Below are 15,264 nucleotides of genomic sequence, written 5' to 3' on the forward strand. Positions count from 1 at the left end.
AAAGCAAAATATATATATATATATATATATATATATATATATATATAATATAATTAAAAATGACACTTTAGAAAATAACATTTTCAAAAATATTAATACATATATATGTATATGCATAATACGAATTTTCAACATATATATATATATATATATATATATATATATATATTAATCTTGAAACAATATGTTTCACAAAAAAAAAAAAAAAAAAAAAGAATGAAATTATTGAAACAAAGATAATATTGTTATTATACAAACACATATTATACAAATATATTATAACTAAAGGAAATTTTTATATATTTCGTTTAATAATACAAAAAGAATGGAAAAACTGAATATGGCTTAAAAAGTTTTCATACATATATTATTCTTAATAATATCAGATATATCTATAAACTAAATGTATGATAAAAAAGGAATTTTATTATGTCCTTTTTTTCAAACATTAAAAAAAATATTCATATTTTTACAACTCTTTATTTTTCTTTTTGATTAAAAAAAAATTATGCTTTTATAATCCAGATTTTGTCTTAAATATATTCTATAGTAAAATAGATATATTATTTCCTCTAAATAAATAAATATATATATATATATATTTATAAGCTTTTTCAATATTATGATTAATAAATTGAAGATTAAGGATATTCATGTGTATGATATATTAAATTATATTATATAAGTTTCTTCTGATTATTTCCAAAATACCCTTTGCTAATATTTTAGTTCCCTTCTTGAGATAAATAATTTGCATAAACTTTTTGTAAATGATATTGTAAATCCATAACAGCTTTATTTTCTTGATATTTTGATAGAGATATATTTCTATTTTCTTGTAATCCTTGAACAAATTTTTGCATATATTCTATATTATTTACATGAGAATCCTTTTGATCATTTGATAAACTTTCAAAATGTTTTTGTATACTAACACGTGCTATATCTACAAAATTATTATATTTCTTAATTGACACATCTACATTATTATTATTTTCAATTATAGGTTTATTTAAGTTCACTTTATTTATTCCTTCAGGTTCTATATAAAATTCACTAGTACTTGCTATAGCTCCATCTTGATATTTTATATTGTATTTTCCATTTCTATATTTTAAATATTTATTATAATAAAAATCATCTTCTTGTGAATTTTTATATGCATAATATCCTAATCCCAATATTGCCGCAACCGATGCAATTGCTCCAGATGCTATCAATGAATAATAAATTATTTTCTTCCTTTTATTTTGTTCTTCTATAGATTTATCAATTTTTTTAATATTTTTTTTTTTATTTTCTTGTGTTTTTATACCCTTTATATTTATTTTTGATGCATTTAAAGAAATATATTGACATAAGATATTTATAATAAAAAATATGTGCGTAAACAAGACTAATTTAGAAACCTTCATTTCAAAAAGAAAAAAAAATTAATAAAAATAAAAAATATATATATATATATATATATATATATATATATTTATATATATATATAATTATTTTACAACTGAACAAAAAAACAAAAAAAAAAATTATAAAACTTTAAAAAAAATGAAATTCATAATAGATCAATAAGTGCATATAAATATTCTTGCATGCCTAATAATTATTATACATAAATTAATAAAGCATTTTTTTATATATTTATAAATATATAACCAAATATAGAGAGAACCCTTGAAAATGAATTGAAATTTAAAAGAAATATAAAATAAAATGAAATAAAAAAAAAAAAAAAAACAAAGAAAAAAAAATAATAAAAAACAGAAAAGAAAAGAAAAATTATAAAAAACAAAAAAAAAGAAAAAAACAATGGCTTTTTTTTTTTTTTTTTTTTTTTTTAACTATTATAAAGAATAAAAATATAGAGAAAAAAAAAAGAAAAAAATAGTACAATAAGCATGTATAATACAATATATTTTTGTTCTTTTGATTTTATTTTATTTTATTTTATTTTATTTTCATTAATAATATTATTAAGTGTTTAAAAGAACAAATCTATTATTTCTTCATATATTTTTACAAAATAAAAATATTAAATATATAAATATATACATAATATATATATGCATTACATGATATATTTTACTTTTCGAATATATATTTAATAAAACATGAATCTATGTATATAATACTATCATTCTTATGACACATATTTTTTTCTCATTTAATAATTTAATTATATTATATGTACATGTTTTAATAGACCACTAATAAATATATATATATATATATATTGTTGTAGACAACAAATATACATATATGCATGCATAAAAAAAAAAAAAAAATAAAATAATAAATAAAACATAATAATAAAATAAAAAAATATATACTTATGTTTAACATTCAAAAGCATGGACACTTCCTTTCTTTAAAATAAGACACATCATTTTTTCCTTCACTTTTATATTTTTAAGTTATATAATATTTCTTTAAAAAAATATATTTACCATATGCATTACACATTATATTACTCAATATAACATATACTTTTATATACTCATCTTTTTCTTTTATATCATTTCAAATATGTATTATTTCCTTTTATAACATTAAAGTATGAACCATATTTTTATGTCATTTTATTTTTACAAGAAAAAAAAGGTTATTTTAAAAAAGGAACATCGAAATTTTCTAGCCATATAAAATAAATTATATTACAATATATATTTACATAATCATATTATTTGTTCAAGAATATGTTCCAGTTCCTTAATGGATATGTTACCTTTTTCTTTTTATTTAAATAAAATGAAAAATTAAGCACGATCGTTAATTTTTTTTCATAAATATATCATATCTACATATATAACAAATTGAATATGGTCTTAAAAAATTTGAATTCTTAATATAAAATCGTGTATACATACATATATATATATATATATATATATATATATATATAATATTTAAAATAAATTTTTTTTTTTTTTTTTTATTAACTTTACTTTTATTTATTATAAGCACTATTCAATATAATATATTTAATAATATTTAAATGGAAAAATATGTGAGTACACATACATATAAAACAAAGTGGAATATTATAATGTATTCAAAAGAAAAAAACAAAAATTTCTTTAATAAATAATTTATGTAGAATTATTTTAAAAGTTTTAAAAATTATATTATTATAAAAATTCATAATGATTTTGTATATATATATATGACTTATTCAGAAAAGAGAAATTCAACAAAGTAAAATAAAGTGTTTTGCAAATTATTAAAATTTCATATATATTATCGTATATATGTATACAATTTTTAAAATACATACATACAAATTAGTATATATATCACAAAAAAAAAAAGAAAATGAAAAAGAAAACATTAAAAAAATAAAAAAAAAATTATCATAAAATCATTTTTATAATTTAAACTATATAACAAAATATATTTCACTTGAGCATTCAAAATAATCAAGAGTGTGTATTATTATATATATATATATATATAACAATTTATAACAACAACAAAAAAAAATAAAAATAAATAAATAAATAAATAAATAAATAAAATAAAAAATTATATATTGTGAAATATGTGCATAAAAAATATAATATATTATGATATATACACAACAAAATAATATTGTGAAATATGTGCATAAAAAATATAATATATTATGATATATACACAACAAAATATAAAAATTTACATGAAGCATACAAAAAGAAAAAGGTATACATATAAATATTTAAATGTATATTTAATATATATAATCAATAAATTATATAAAAATTAATATGCAATGCACAAATATAAATTATTTATGTAATTACATTTGATAGTATATATATATATAAGTTATGATTTTTTCTTTCTTTTTGCTAATTTCATTTGACGATTTACAATTTTAAAACATAACATAACAGTTTGTTTTAATAAAAGCATACCTAATCCAGCCAAGAACACATATAACTGATCTCTAAGTTTATGTTTAGCTTTTTCTATTTTTTTAAATTTTTCATTTGTATTTTGAACCTTGCCATAAGCTAATTTTCTATTTTCTTCAGGTGAAATAAAACTATTCATTGTTATATAGTCAACCTCATCAGGTACTTTTGGTTCTATAAAAAAAAAAATAAGAAATAAAATAATAAAAACAATAAAAAGAAATAAAAAATAATAGAAAAACTAAAAATAAAAAAAAATAATAAAATAAAAACGTACTCATTATACATATATATATTATATTTTTCTTACCTTTTTTTGACTCATTGCGTCTATTTAATCTTTGACCTTTTACTACTTCGTTTTTTATAATAATTAACAAAAATATTACATAAATATATACATTAAAATATTTCATTTTATTTTATAAAAAAATAAAAAAAATAATAAAAAAAAAATTCTTACAAAATAAAATATTTATACACAATACTTCATAGTACTCAGATGAAAATATACAACCATTTAAAAGGAAAAACCATAGAAGAATTTTTTTTTTTTTTTTAAATTATATATTTATGAATAAATTATAAATATTAACAATGTAACATAAAATTATTACTAAAATGTGTAGTTTTTTCTTCTTTAATCAATAAAGAGAAAAAAAGGAACAAATTTAAAAAAAATACAAATTAATATATTATAATAATAATAATATTTATATAATATATAATATAATGAAATATATGTACAAAATATACAAAAAAATTTTGGGATTATAAAAAAATATTAATAACATTTTTACCATATTTTATATATATTTAAAATGTTATAAAAATAATGATAAATTCACAATAAATATATATACTAATTATACTATTAACAATATGAAATATTTTGTAATATTATTATGAAAAAATATATATATATATAATATTTTTTTAGGAATATGGTTATAATATTTTATACACTTTTTAATACATTTTATTATATATATTTAACATTATATATTTGTATATTATTATAAACTCATATTATATATACAGACATATATACATACATATATATATATATATATAATATATATGGTACATCATAGTATCTAGATAGTTCATATATATAAAATACTAGTAATATATATAATATATATATAATGTTTATCATATAATAATATGGTATATATTATTATATCATTTTAACAAAAATAAAAATAAAAATAAAAATAAAAAAAAAAAAAAAAAAAAAAAAAAAAAACATAAAATTATTTTATTATATATTACATGCTCTCTAACCTAATATATTATATATATATATATTTTTTTAGGTCAAGCAACAAAAATATATTATACTTAATATTATATATATATATATATATATATATATATAATAAATATATATATATATTTATATAACAAAAAAAAAAAAAAAAAAAAAAAAATTCAATATTCTCCAAAATTTATTTATAATAATAATAATAAATATTAAATAAACAAAGTAAATGTACATATTTGAATATAGATATTACACTCTAATCTAATATTCCTTTTTAGATTAGGTTATTATATATTATATATGCAACTATATATATCACAATTCAAAAAGAAAATTACGACTCCTTATGTATATAAATTTCCTTTTGCTTTTTTTACATTATTTATATATTCATATATATATATATATATATATATATATATATAATACATTCAAAAGTTTATATATATAATATGACTATTTCGTTATGTTTTTTTCATCTTTCTTAAATAATATAAAGGTTGCAAACCATTAATATTACATATATATATATATTTTTTTTTTTTGAATTATTAAAAAATAGAACAAATTAATATATAAATAAGTAAAATATTTAACTACTTTCATACAAATTAATTATATAATATATACATATATTTATTTATATTTATATGATAAATTCTTATTCCATATATATTATTAGAGTTTACACTAAACCACCATATTAAATATATTATTTTTAAAATATAAATATTATGAACCTATTCACTTGAAAAAAAAGAACGGAAAAAAATTAATGTTCTATATATATATATATATAAACATATGTATATTTGAATAAGTGGTAAATATGTATATCTTATTATTTAATTTAATTTCCTTATTTCCTATTGGACATATACGAATTTTTAAATAAAATTAAACATATAATAATAATAATATATATTTATATTTATATTTTATGAACTCCGATTTTGACAACTGTAATCTTTTATTCTATTAATATTTATACAAAAAGGACAAAAACGTCTGTTTACACAAATATATTTATATAAACAATTTAAAAAAATAATAACAAAGTGTCTCTATTTATATATATATACATATACATATACATATTAATCCCTTATAATATGTTTAAAATTAACTTTTCTTTTTTTCTTATTGTATAAATATTTACATCATGTATCTCGTGTAAAAAAATAAAAATAATAACAATATATTCATATCAATATTTTTGTTTCTTGAAATTTTTTCACCATTTCTCCAATATTTAAACATCTCAAAAAAATAAAATACCCTTGTAGTGATTATATTTTTGTCAATTTAGAACGGACAATAAAAAATGAGCCCTGAAAAATTAAAGATATATATTTTTCATTATATGCTATATATATATATATATATATATATAATAATAATAAAACTATTTGGTTATATTTTTTTCCTCACTATTGTTATAATCATAAGACTTAAAATTAGTCCAATTATGGAACACCTAAAAATAAAGCATGTTAAAATATATATATATATATTTATTTATTTATTTATTTATATAATAATACATATGTATATATGTCAAGCTTGTTTCTTTTTATTTTATACCAAATAATAGTAACCAAGGTAAACACAGTCCAAAATAAGTTTGGTGCATTTTTCTGGCAAGCACCAGATTTATTAATCTTCCCACACACACAAAAAAAAAAAAAAAAAAAAATCATAAAACATTAAGGATAATATATGAACACATAATTTAAAAAATAATTTTACATATCATGAAAAAATTTACTTGAATAGTCCCAAAAAAGGTCCATAGAAAACATATAAGCATTAAAACAACCTCAGAGAAAAACTACACAAAAAATAATATATAATATATATATATATATATATATATTTATATGTGAAACTATTTATAATCATAAGACATATATAAAACTGTAACATGCTCATTTTTCATAAATATATTATTACTCCTTTGTTTTCCTTTAAATGTCTTTGAATTCTTTCAATGAAAGAAAATAAAAAAAAACTCTTCGGTAATACATTTTTATTGGATGCATATTGAGAAGATTAACATTTTTAAAATAAATATTTTTCTAATTTTTAATATTACTAATAGGAGAGCTCCTATAACCCAAAGGCCTATATTGACAATAAAAATGTATAAATTAATCGATATATATATATATATATATATATTTATTTATTTATTTATTACGTAAATATCCATCACAGCTAATATTCATGTCTATTAATAAATTTATCGACATTATAATATCCACAACAATAATTACAAATCGTACTAATGTACCCTAATCAATAAATATAATACTGTTTCATTTTATCTCTCTATATGTATAAGTTTATTTTTTTTTTTTAATTATATACTCTTAACATTTTACAAACATACCCCCTCTATAAATATAAAAACATAAATAATATATTGTAAATGATAATTTTACATATTATTATATTTATCATATATATAGAGAGATATATGCTTTCATTATATTATTGTTCTTTTAATATTTAAATACCTCCAAAAAAAAAATGACTGTCCTTTTTCAAACCTTGGCTAGTCTCAACAACTCTATTCGTTTGTGTTTGCTCCATATTTTTTTTTATACAAATATAATGTAAAAAATTAAATAAATTGATTTAAATAAATAATTATCAATTTTAATTAGTTTAAATTAAAATGTGTAAGTTAAAATGTTTATCTTAAACAATATTTTAAATATAAAGAAAAAAACACAAAAATAACATTGCCATATATATATGAGAAAATGATGTAAATATATATATATATATATATATATATATATATATATATATATCAGTTTTGAATTATACATATTTCATTAAAATAAAGTATAACAAATGTGTAATATCTATGTATGTACAGCTGTTGTGTTATTTTTTTTTTCTTTAAATATATATATATATATATATATATTATATAAATTATTCAGATATTTTCCAATTCATTCTTATCAATTTAGTTATTCTTTTTTTACGAATCAATTTAAATTATGATAGTATATATTGTATAAAAAAATGAAATTATTTTTTCATTATATATATATATATATATATATATACATAATATAGACACCTTATTTATTATACCTATATATATATATACTCATTGAAATATATTTTTTATTTATTGTTATTATTTTTTTTTTTACTTACGTTTTAAAGAAGAAATATTTTAAAAATACAACAAAAAAAAGAAGCAAAAAAAAAAAAAAAAAAAAAAAAAAAAAAAAAAAAAAAAAAAAAAAAAAAAAAAAAAAAAAAAAAAAAAAAAAAAAGAAACAAAGAAAAACACATATATATATATATATATATTAAAAATAACTTTATATGTTATATACTTATACTTTTATTTTCACACATTCGAATTATCGTATGGGTCATATTTTCTTCTTTTTGTTAACAAATCATCGTCGAGTAAGGAGTCATTTATTTTTCTTTTACCTTTTTTTTCATAATTTTTATTTTTTTTTTCTTTTTCATTATTACTATAATTCGACCAGTAACTATTTCCTGTATAAGCTCGACTAAAACTAAATTCTTTGTCCACTGAATTATTCCAAATTGTATTTTGCTTATACTTATTTTTATTTAATCCAAATTTATTTTTAAATAATTTATCTTCATCTACTGTATTTTCATCATAATTATCTTCTTCATCGTGATCTTCTTTGATTATACCCGAATTAGAAGATAAATTACTACTCATTTCTGAGGATTCATATTTTTTTTCATTTATGTCCTTTTGCAAATGTATAAAAAAATCATTGACTTTCTCTTTTATTATATTTTCGGTTGTACTGTTTTCAAAATTAATTTTTAAATCTAAATAACATTTTCTCATTATAGCATTCTGAATTAAACAATCCCATGTTTCATTCACTTCTAAATTTTTACGATTTCCTATTATCCATAAATAATCTTTAGCTCTTGTCAAAGCAACATTTAATCTTCTTTCATCTTTTAAAAAACCAATATTATTTCCAAATTTTTGTATAGCTCGAAAATCGTTCTCATTTTTTATATTAGGCATTTTAGAAGATATCCATTTTTTGGTATGTACCCCATCATTATAATCGTATTTCCATTCTTGATTATCATCATCATCATCACTATTAAATTCATTTCCACTACTTTTATTATTATTTTCATTTGCATCCATATTATATTCAGAAATATCGTCACTATCATACATGGCATGCCTTCCTTTATTTTTTTTCCATTTATTATCCTCCATCTTATTATAAGCTCCCATCTTATGTAATAACTTACTATTTTCTAACACCTCCAATTTAGACCTCACACAAGAAAATATTATTATGTGCTTCTCCCTACCCTGAAATGCATCAACTGTTGACACTTCGGGGCATGCAATTTTATCTTCAAAAGATTCTTCAAACATATTTCTTATTAAATGTACTTGTGATTGATATGGGCAAATAATACCTATATCCTTCAAACTAAAATGTACAGGTAATTTATATAAATTAGGAACAGATTTAGAGTTATCTCGATGTTTCGAAATAATATCTTTTATATATAATACTAATTTATATATAAAATATGCTTCAACATAATTTATATACGATTTATTATATGTCATAGATTCTATTCCATCTATATTAATAAATTTATAACATCCAAAAAAATTCAAATCCTGAAAATAATAAAAAAAAGGTTTATTCGATAATATATCAGCATTCTTAATTAAACCATTATAAAAATAATTATTTGGGAAATAACAAATTTCTGGTCTCATACGATACTGAACATTTAATAAAACACTAGACACATTACATAACAATAAACGCTCAAATAAAGAACGACTATAACCATACTTTCTACAATCTGATGAAAATGTTGTAGCTGGTAATTGTTTTGGATCTCCTACCATTATAATATTTTTTACTTTCAATCTAAATGGTATTAAACAACTTAATTCAACACATTGACATGCTTCATCTATAATTAAATATTCAAATTCTAAATTTTCAATAACAGGAGAAGCACTACCAGATAATGTACTAAATATAATTTCACTATCAGATAACATAACTTCTTTATTATTACTAGTATAAAATGAACCAATCTGTTTATCTGTCTGAATCAATCTCGACATACATTCATCTAAATAATTTCTTTCTGATATCAATTTTTGTATACTCCAATCATAATGTGATAATGATTCATTGTATAAATATAACAAATTTTCTAAATATTTTTTATCTAAATTATTTATTAATTCATCAGAAAAAAATCTTTCAATGAATTCAACCTTTTTAAACATAAACTTTCCATTAATATCATTACAATCAAAACTATACTTTTCAGAATTATTCATACTTAAATCATTTTTCATTTCATTCATTTTTGATTTTGTATAATCTACTGCTTTGATTGAATAATTTAATTTATTTTTCTTCTTGTCAAAATGTATATGATAAAGATTTTCATCAGAACTTTTTTTCTTGTTAAATATATAATCTAATGAAATTCGTTGGATTTCTTCATGTGTTCTTTTTGATAATCCAATACGTATACATTTAGGAGCAATCGCTTCTTTTTTGAATTTATGAATTTTTTCATTTAATATATCGTTATTATTTGATTTATTTATATTTTTCAAACCTTTTAATAAAATATCCTTTGATGATTTATTATTTTTATCATTAGAAATGTTGGAAGGTTGATCATCACAAAAAAAATCACTACTAAAATCAGAAGAATTATATACATCATTACCACCAACCATATTTTTCTTATTATTATTATTACTATTATATTTTTTTGTTGATGTGGTGGTGTTATTCTTTTTTATCTTATTTTCATAAGAATTTATCAAGTTAATAAAATTTAACAAGCCCTCATTTAATATCCTCTTAGCAATTTCATCAATTGCTGAATTGGATGGAGAACAAATGAGAATTTTTTTTTTCTTTGAACTATCATTTTGTTCATTATATGACAAATCTTTTTTTTTCTTATCTTTTTCATAATTTTTTTTATTTATTAATGCATATAAAACAGACACTATTCCTATAACAGTTTTTGTTTTACCTGTACCAGGTGGTCCTTGTATTAAAGATATATTATTTTTATTTAAAAGAATTAATTTCACAGCTTCTATTTGTGATTCATTTAATAAATTATATTTACTCAAAATTTTTAATATTACTTTCTCCTGTCTAGTTAATTTATTTAATTCATTTTTTAATTTATTATCCTTATCACAATTATATATATAATTATTATTTTTCATACTATATAAACCACTTCTTACCTTATTATCTCCTATAGGTTTTAATATTAAATTAAAAAGAGGACAGTTTCGACTTAAATATATACTTTGAAATTCTCTAATATTAGTCATAAGGTTACATAATACATATGCATGGAATTTATTACATGTAATAAAATTTAATTTTAAACGAGTTTTCTCATTATCAACCTTACAAGGTAAATTGTCTTCATTAATTAATTTAATATCAAATACATTATCAGATTTATTAGATCCAATATCAACTAATCCAATAACATGCTTAGTACATTTCAAAATGTCTTTTAATTTCTCATATTTTATATTTGTATCATTATTATCTGCAAGTATATTATTAGTTTTCTCCTCATCAAAAGGAATTAAAGCTATTAAATCCATGGGTTTTATGTTATCTAAATTGCGCTTGTTCTCACTGCTTGATGATACATGCCATATTACCCAATAAGGCATTTTTTTCTTACCTACAATATTTATAACATATTTGTTCATATCTCCTACCATGTTATTGAGCATGCTACACCTGCACTCTTCCAAAGCCATTGGGCGAAAAAACCTAAAAAAAAAAAAATGAACACATATATATATATATATATATATGTATATGAGATAGCCATTCGATTATCACTTTTCATCCATCTTATATCAATATAGTAACAAATTATACTACATGTAGTTATACACAACATATATATATATATATATATATATATATATATATTTTTTTTTTTTTTTTCTTTTTGGTCCTTTTATTTTTATTACTTGTGATACTCCTCCTCACTATCAAAACGTATAGGTAATTCTTCGCTAATAGAATTTTTATATTTCTGAATATTATCTAAATTAAAAAAATCCCAATCCAAAAATTCTTGTAACATAATAAAATATTTCATTATGCAATTTTCTGATTCTTTTCTTTTTTCTTTCATCTCTTTGAAATATTGTTGTTTATTTTTTTCTGTAAGATTTTCATTCAATACTATTGCTCTCTTTGTATTTTTTGAAGCGGCATTTTTTTCTATAATCTTTTTAGCATGTTCTAAAGAAAATACTTTTTTCCCTCCTTTATTATCATCTTTTTCAACTACATTTACATCCTTAGAATTTGAGTCAATCCTAATAATATTTTTTGAATCTTTTTCTACAAATAAATCAGAATTGTTAATATTAATAGCATTTTCTTTATTATCTCCCTTGAGCATTTGCAAAGAATTTGAATCCATATCTGGTTCTTCATCACGACCTACAAGGACGTAAAAATTAAGGAATAAATAAATAAATAAATATATATATATATATATATATATATATATATAAATTTTTGTGAGTATTATTGGAAAAAAAAAAAAAAAAAAAAAAAACCATATAAAATATACATTTATATACATATATTTTCTATTTGCTTATCATTACATTCATCCAATTCTGATGTGTTTGTCTTCTCTACACGTAATAATAACTCCTTGGCCTTCTTAAAAACATGGTCATATGTGGATAATAAAAAAGCATCTTGTAACTTTTTTGGAAAGGTTAATTTTTTTATCCTTAATTTAAATTGTGACAAACTATTTAACTCATTCACATAACCCTTTTGATCCTTATCTTTTATAAAATATATTAAAACATCCAATATATTATTCATCATATCTTTCTGTTTTTCTAATAATGTTAAATTAATTTCATTTTGGTTATCCGAAAAAAAATTAGATTCAATAAAATGAAAATAACTTAATACCTGGGATGATAAAAAACCAAACTTTTTATAAAATAAGTCAGGTAACAATATAGTTCTAGATATGAATATTTGTTTTTCTGATGTCAAAAAGGTTTTGATAAATATAATCCAAGATTCATAAAATTTTAAAAACATTAATAATGCTGCTCTTCCATAAATATTTATACTGAATGTTTTCACTTTTATACTGAATATATTAATTTTTACATTATAAAAAATATATATAAGTATTTTCCATATACTGTCTATTATTAAATTAATAATTTGCCATACAAATTTATTTAAAATATCGTCATTATTATTATAATTATTATTACATTTTTGTGTATTTCCATTTTGTTCTTTTATTTTTTGATCTTTTACATCCATTTTGTTTTTGGATTTGACAAAATAGTCACATACACATTCAATTATAACATTAAAATAAAACCATGTTTTTGAATTTACTAGCATGAAACAATCTAATAAATCTTCCTTCTCCGTGATATTATGGTTAGTCGTACTATTTATAAAATTTTTTTTTTTTAAAAATAATATCATTGTATTTGTAAAACTTAAACATGATAAAAGTAAACAAGGTAAATATTTTTTGCATTTAAATAAATCAATTATATAACTTCTTAATATATAATCATATTTATCAATTATTAAATTATATCTTTTGCCTTCATTTTCAACATCTTTAATAATATATGTGGGCAAAGAAAAAAGTAAACTTTTTTTTTTTACTCGATGCAATTTATATTCATCTCTCATAATATATTTAACAATTAAATCATATGACTTTACCACATTTTTTCTTGTTCTTTTATTCATATTACTAACACACAAATAAAAAAAGCAGTATATATAATTATAAATTATTTCATCATTATTTTTATTTTGAATAAGACACATTTTTATATATTTTTCATATTTATTTATTTTGTTTTTTAATATATCTAAACTGTTCCTTCCTTCGTTATCCAAGGAGTTAGATTTAACGTTTTTATCACTAAACTCTTTATTCTTACAATTTATATCATTATTTTTATTTTCTTTAGAAATTGTGTTAATATAACTATGGTCAATATTTTCTATATTATCACATCCATTAATATTACACATATTATTATTCATATTATTATTGTTGCTTATAGTTGTGCCTAATTCTTCACTATATAAGTTCTTATAAAAATATAAGACATGTAAATCCTTCACAATTTTTGTATCATCACATTCATTATCTTCCTCCTGAGTATCAATTAATAATTTTTTATCTGATATTACATCATTAGATATCTTATTAATACAAATCAAATCATCGTGTATGAAATTTAAATGATGTTCTATATTTTTTATTAAAGTTACTACAATATTTAAATAAGGAACAGATGAATGAATTTTACCTTTATATATACTATTAGTTATTAAATGACATAAATATATTGCTGAGGATAAAAATATTAATTTGTGTTTTTTTACTTTTTCTTTTTTTAATTCTTTCATATATATTTCTACAACTTCATAAATATTCATAAAGAGATCTTTATACTTTTCTATATTTAAACTACATTGTGCTCTTCTTATTATTATATTAATTATTTTAACTAATAAAACAAAAAAATATTCAAAAATATTTTTCATATGTATTATAGAATATTCCTCATTATTACATAAACGTGAAATATATTTAAGAAATCCTTTTTGCTTTTCACTAAATATTAAATTTGTTATATTAGATGATAACTTATTTTCATTTATATTGCATTTAAACAGTAACAGAAGAAGTTGGTTCATATTTTTTTTCTCTTCCTCTTCTTCATTTTGTGATAAACCTTTACATCCTTCTATGTTTATTAATAAATCGAACATCTTGAAAATGTTTTTCTTATCTAGCGAATCTCGAATGTTCGCATCGGACAGGAGGATTATCAAAACCTAGGAAAAAAAAATATATATATATATAAAGATATATAAAGGTATATTTACAGACATATAAAAAAATATATATACATATAAACGCACACACACACACATATATATATATATATATATATATATATGTTGTTTTTTTTTTTTTTTTATG

General features: G+C 18.3%; 4 protein-coding genes across 4 annotated transcripts in view; all 4 read right to left on the reverse strand.

Moving 5' to 3' along the window:
- Positions 1-725: 725 nt before the first annotated feature.
- On the reverse strand, positions 726-1,415 carry PGSY75_1302200 (early transcribed membrane protein 13; the record flags this gene model as incomplete). Its single annotated transcript, XM_018787087.1, has 1 exon — positions 726-1,415. The coding sequence occupies one exon, from the start codon at positions 1,413-1,415 to the stop codon at positions 726-728; it is 690 nt and encodes a 229-aa protein (XP_018639829.1).
- A 2,395-nt stretch (positions 1,416-3,810) lies between these two features.
- Positions 3,811-4,315, reverse strand: PGSY75_1302300 (putative exported protein; the record flags this gene model as incomplete). The annotated part of the gene is made up of 2 exons (XM_018787088.1): positions 3,811-4,073; positions 4,210-4,315. The coding sequence occupies 2 exons, from the start codon at positions 4,313-4,315 to the stop codon at positions 3,811-3,813; spliced, it is 369 nt and encodes a 122-aa protein (XP_018639830.1).
- Positions 4,316-6,455: 2,140 nt separating this feature from the next.
- On the reverse strand, positions 6,456-7,761 carry PGSY75_1302400 (putative membrane protein; the record flags this gene model as incomplete). The annotated part of the gene is made up of 9 exons (XM_018787089.1): positions 6,456-6,497; positions 6,598-6,643; positions 6,751-6,827; positions 6,935-6,997; positions 7,120-7,179; positions 7,262-7,290; positions 7,367-7,460; positions 7,559-7,563; positions 7,686-7,761. 9 exons carry the CDS (start codon positions 7,759-7,761, stop codon positions 6,456-6,458), a joined length of 492 nt encoding a protein of 163 aa, XP_018639831.1.
- Positions 7,762-8,542: 781 nt separating this feature from the next.
- PGSY75_1302500 (hypothetical protein) overlaps positions 8,543-15,264 on the reverse strand; it is a gene marked incomplete at both ends in the record, with an annotated part of 9,079 nt that continues 2,357 nt past the window's right edge. Inside the window, 3 exons of the mRNA XM_018787090.1 lie at positions 8,543-12,017; positions 12,224-12,704; positions 12,875-15,116. Of these exons, the coding sequence (XP_018639832.1) occupies positions 8,543-12,017; positions 12,224-12,704; positions 12,875-15,116 (6,198 nt within the window). The remainder of the gene's footprint in view (positions 12,018-12,223; positions 12,705-12,874; positions 15,117-15,264) is intronic.

This window comes from Plasmodium gaboni, chromosome 13 (assembly GCF_001602025.1).
Source record: "Plasmodium gaboni strain SY75 chromosome 13, whole genome shotgun sequence".
In the NCBI taxonomy this organism is placed as follows: Eukaryota; Apicomplexa; class Aconoidasida; order Haemosporida; family Plasmodiidae; genus Plasmodium; species Plasmodium gaboni.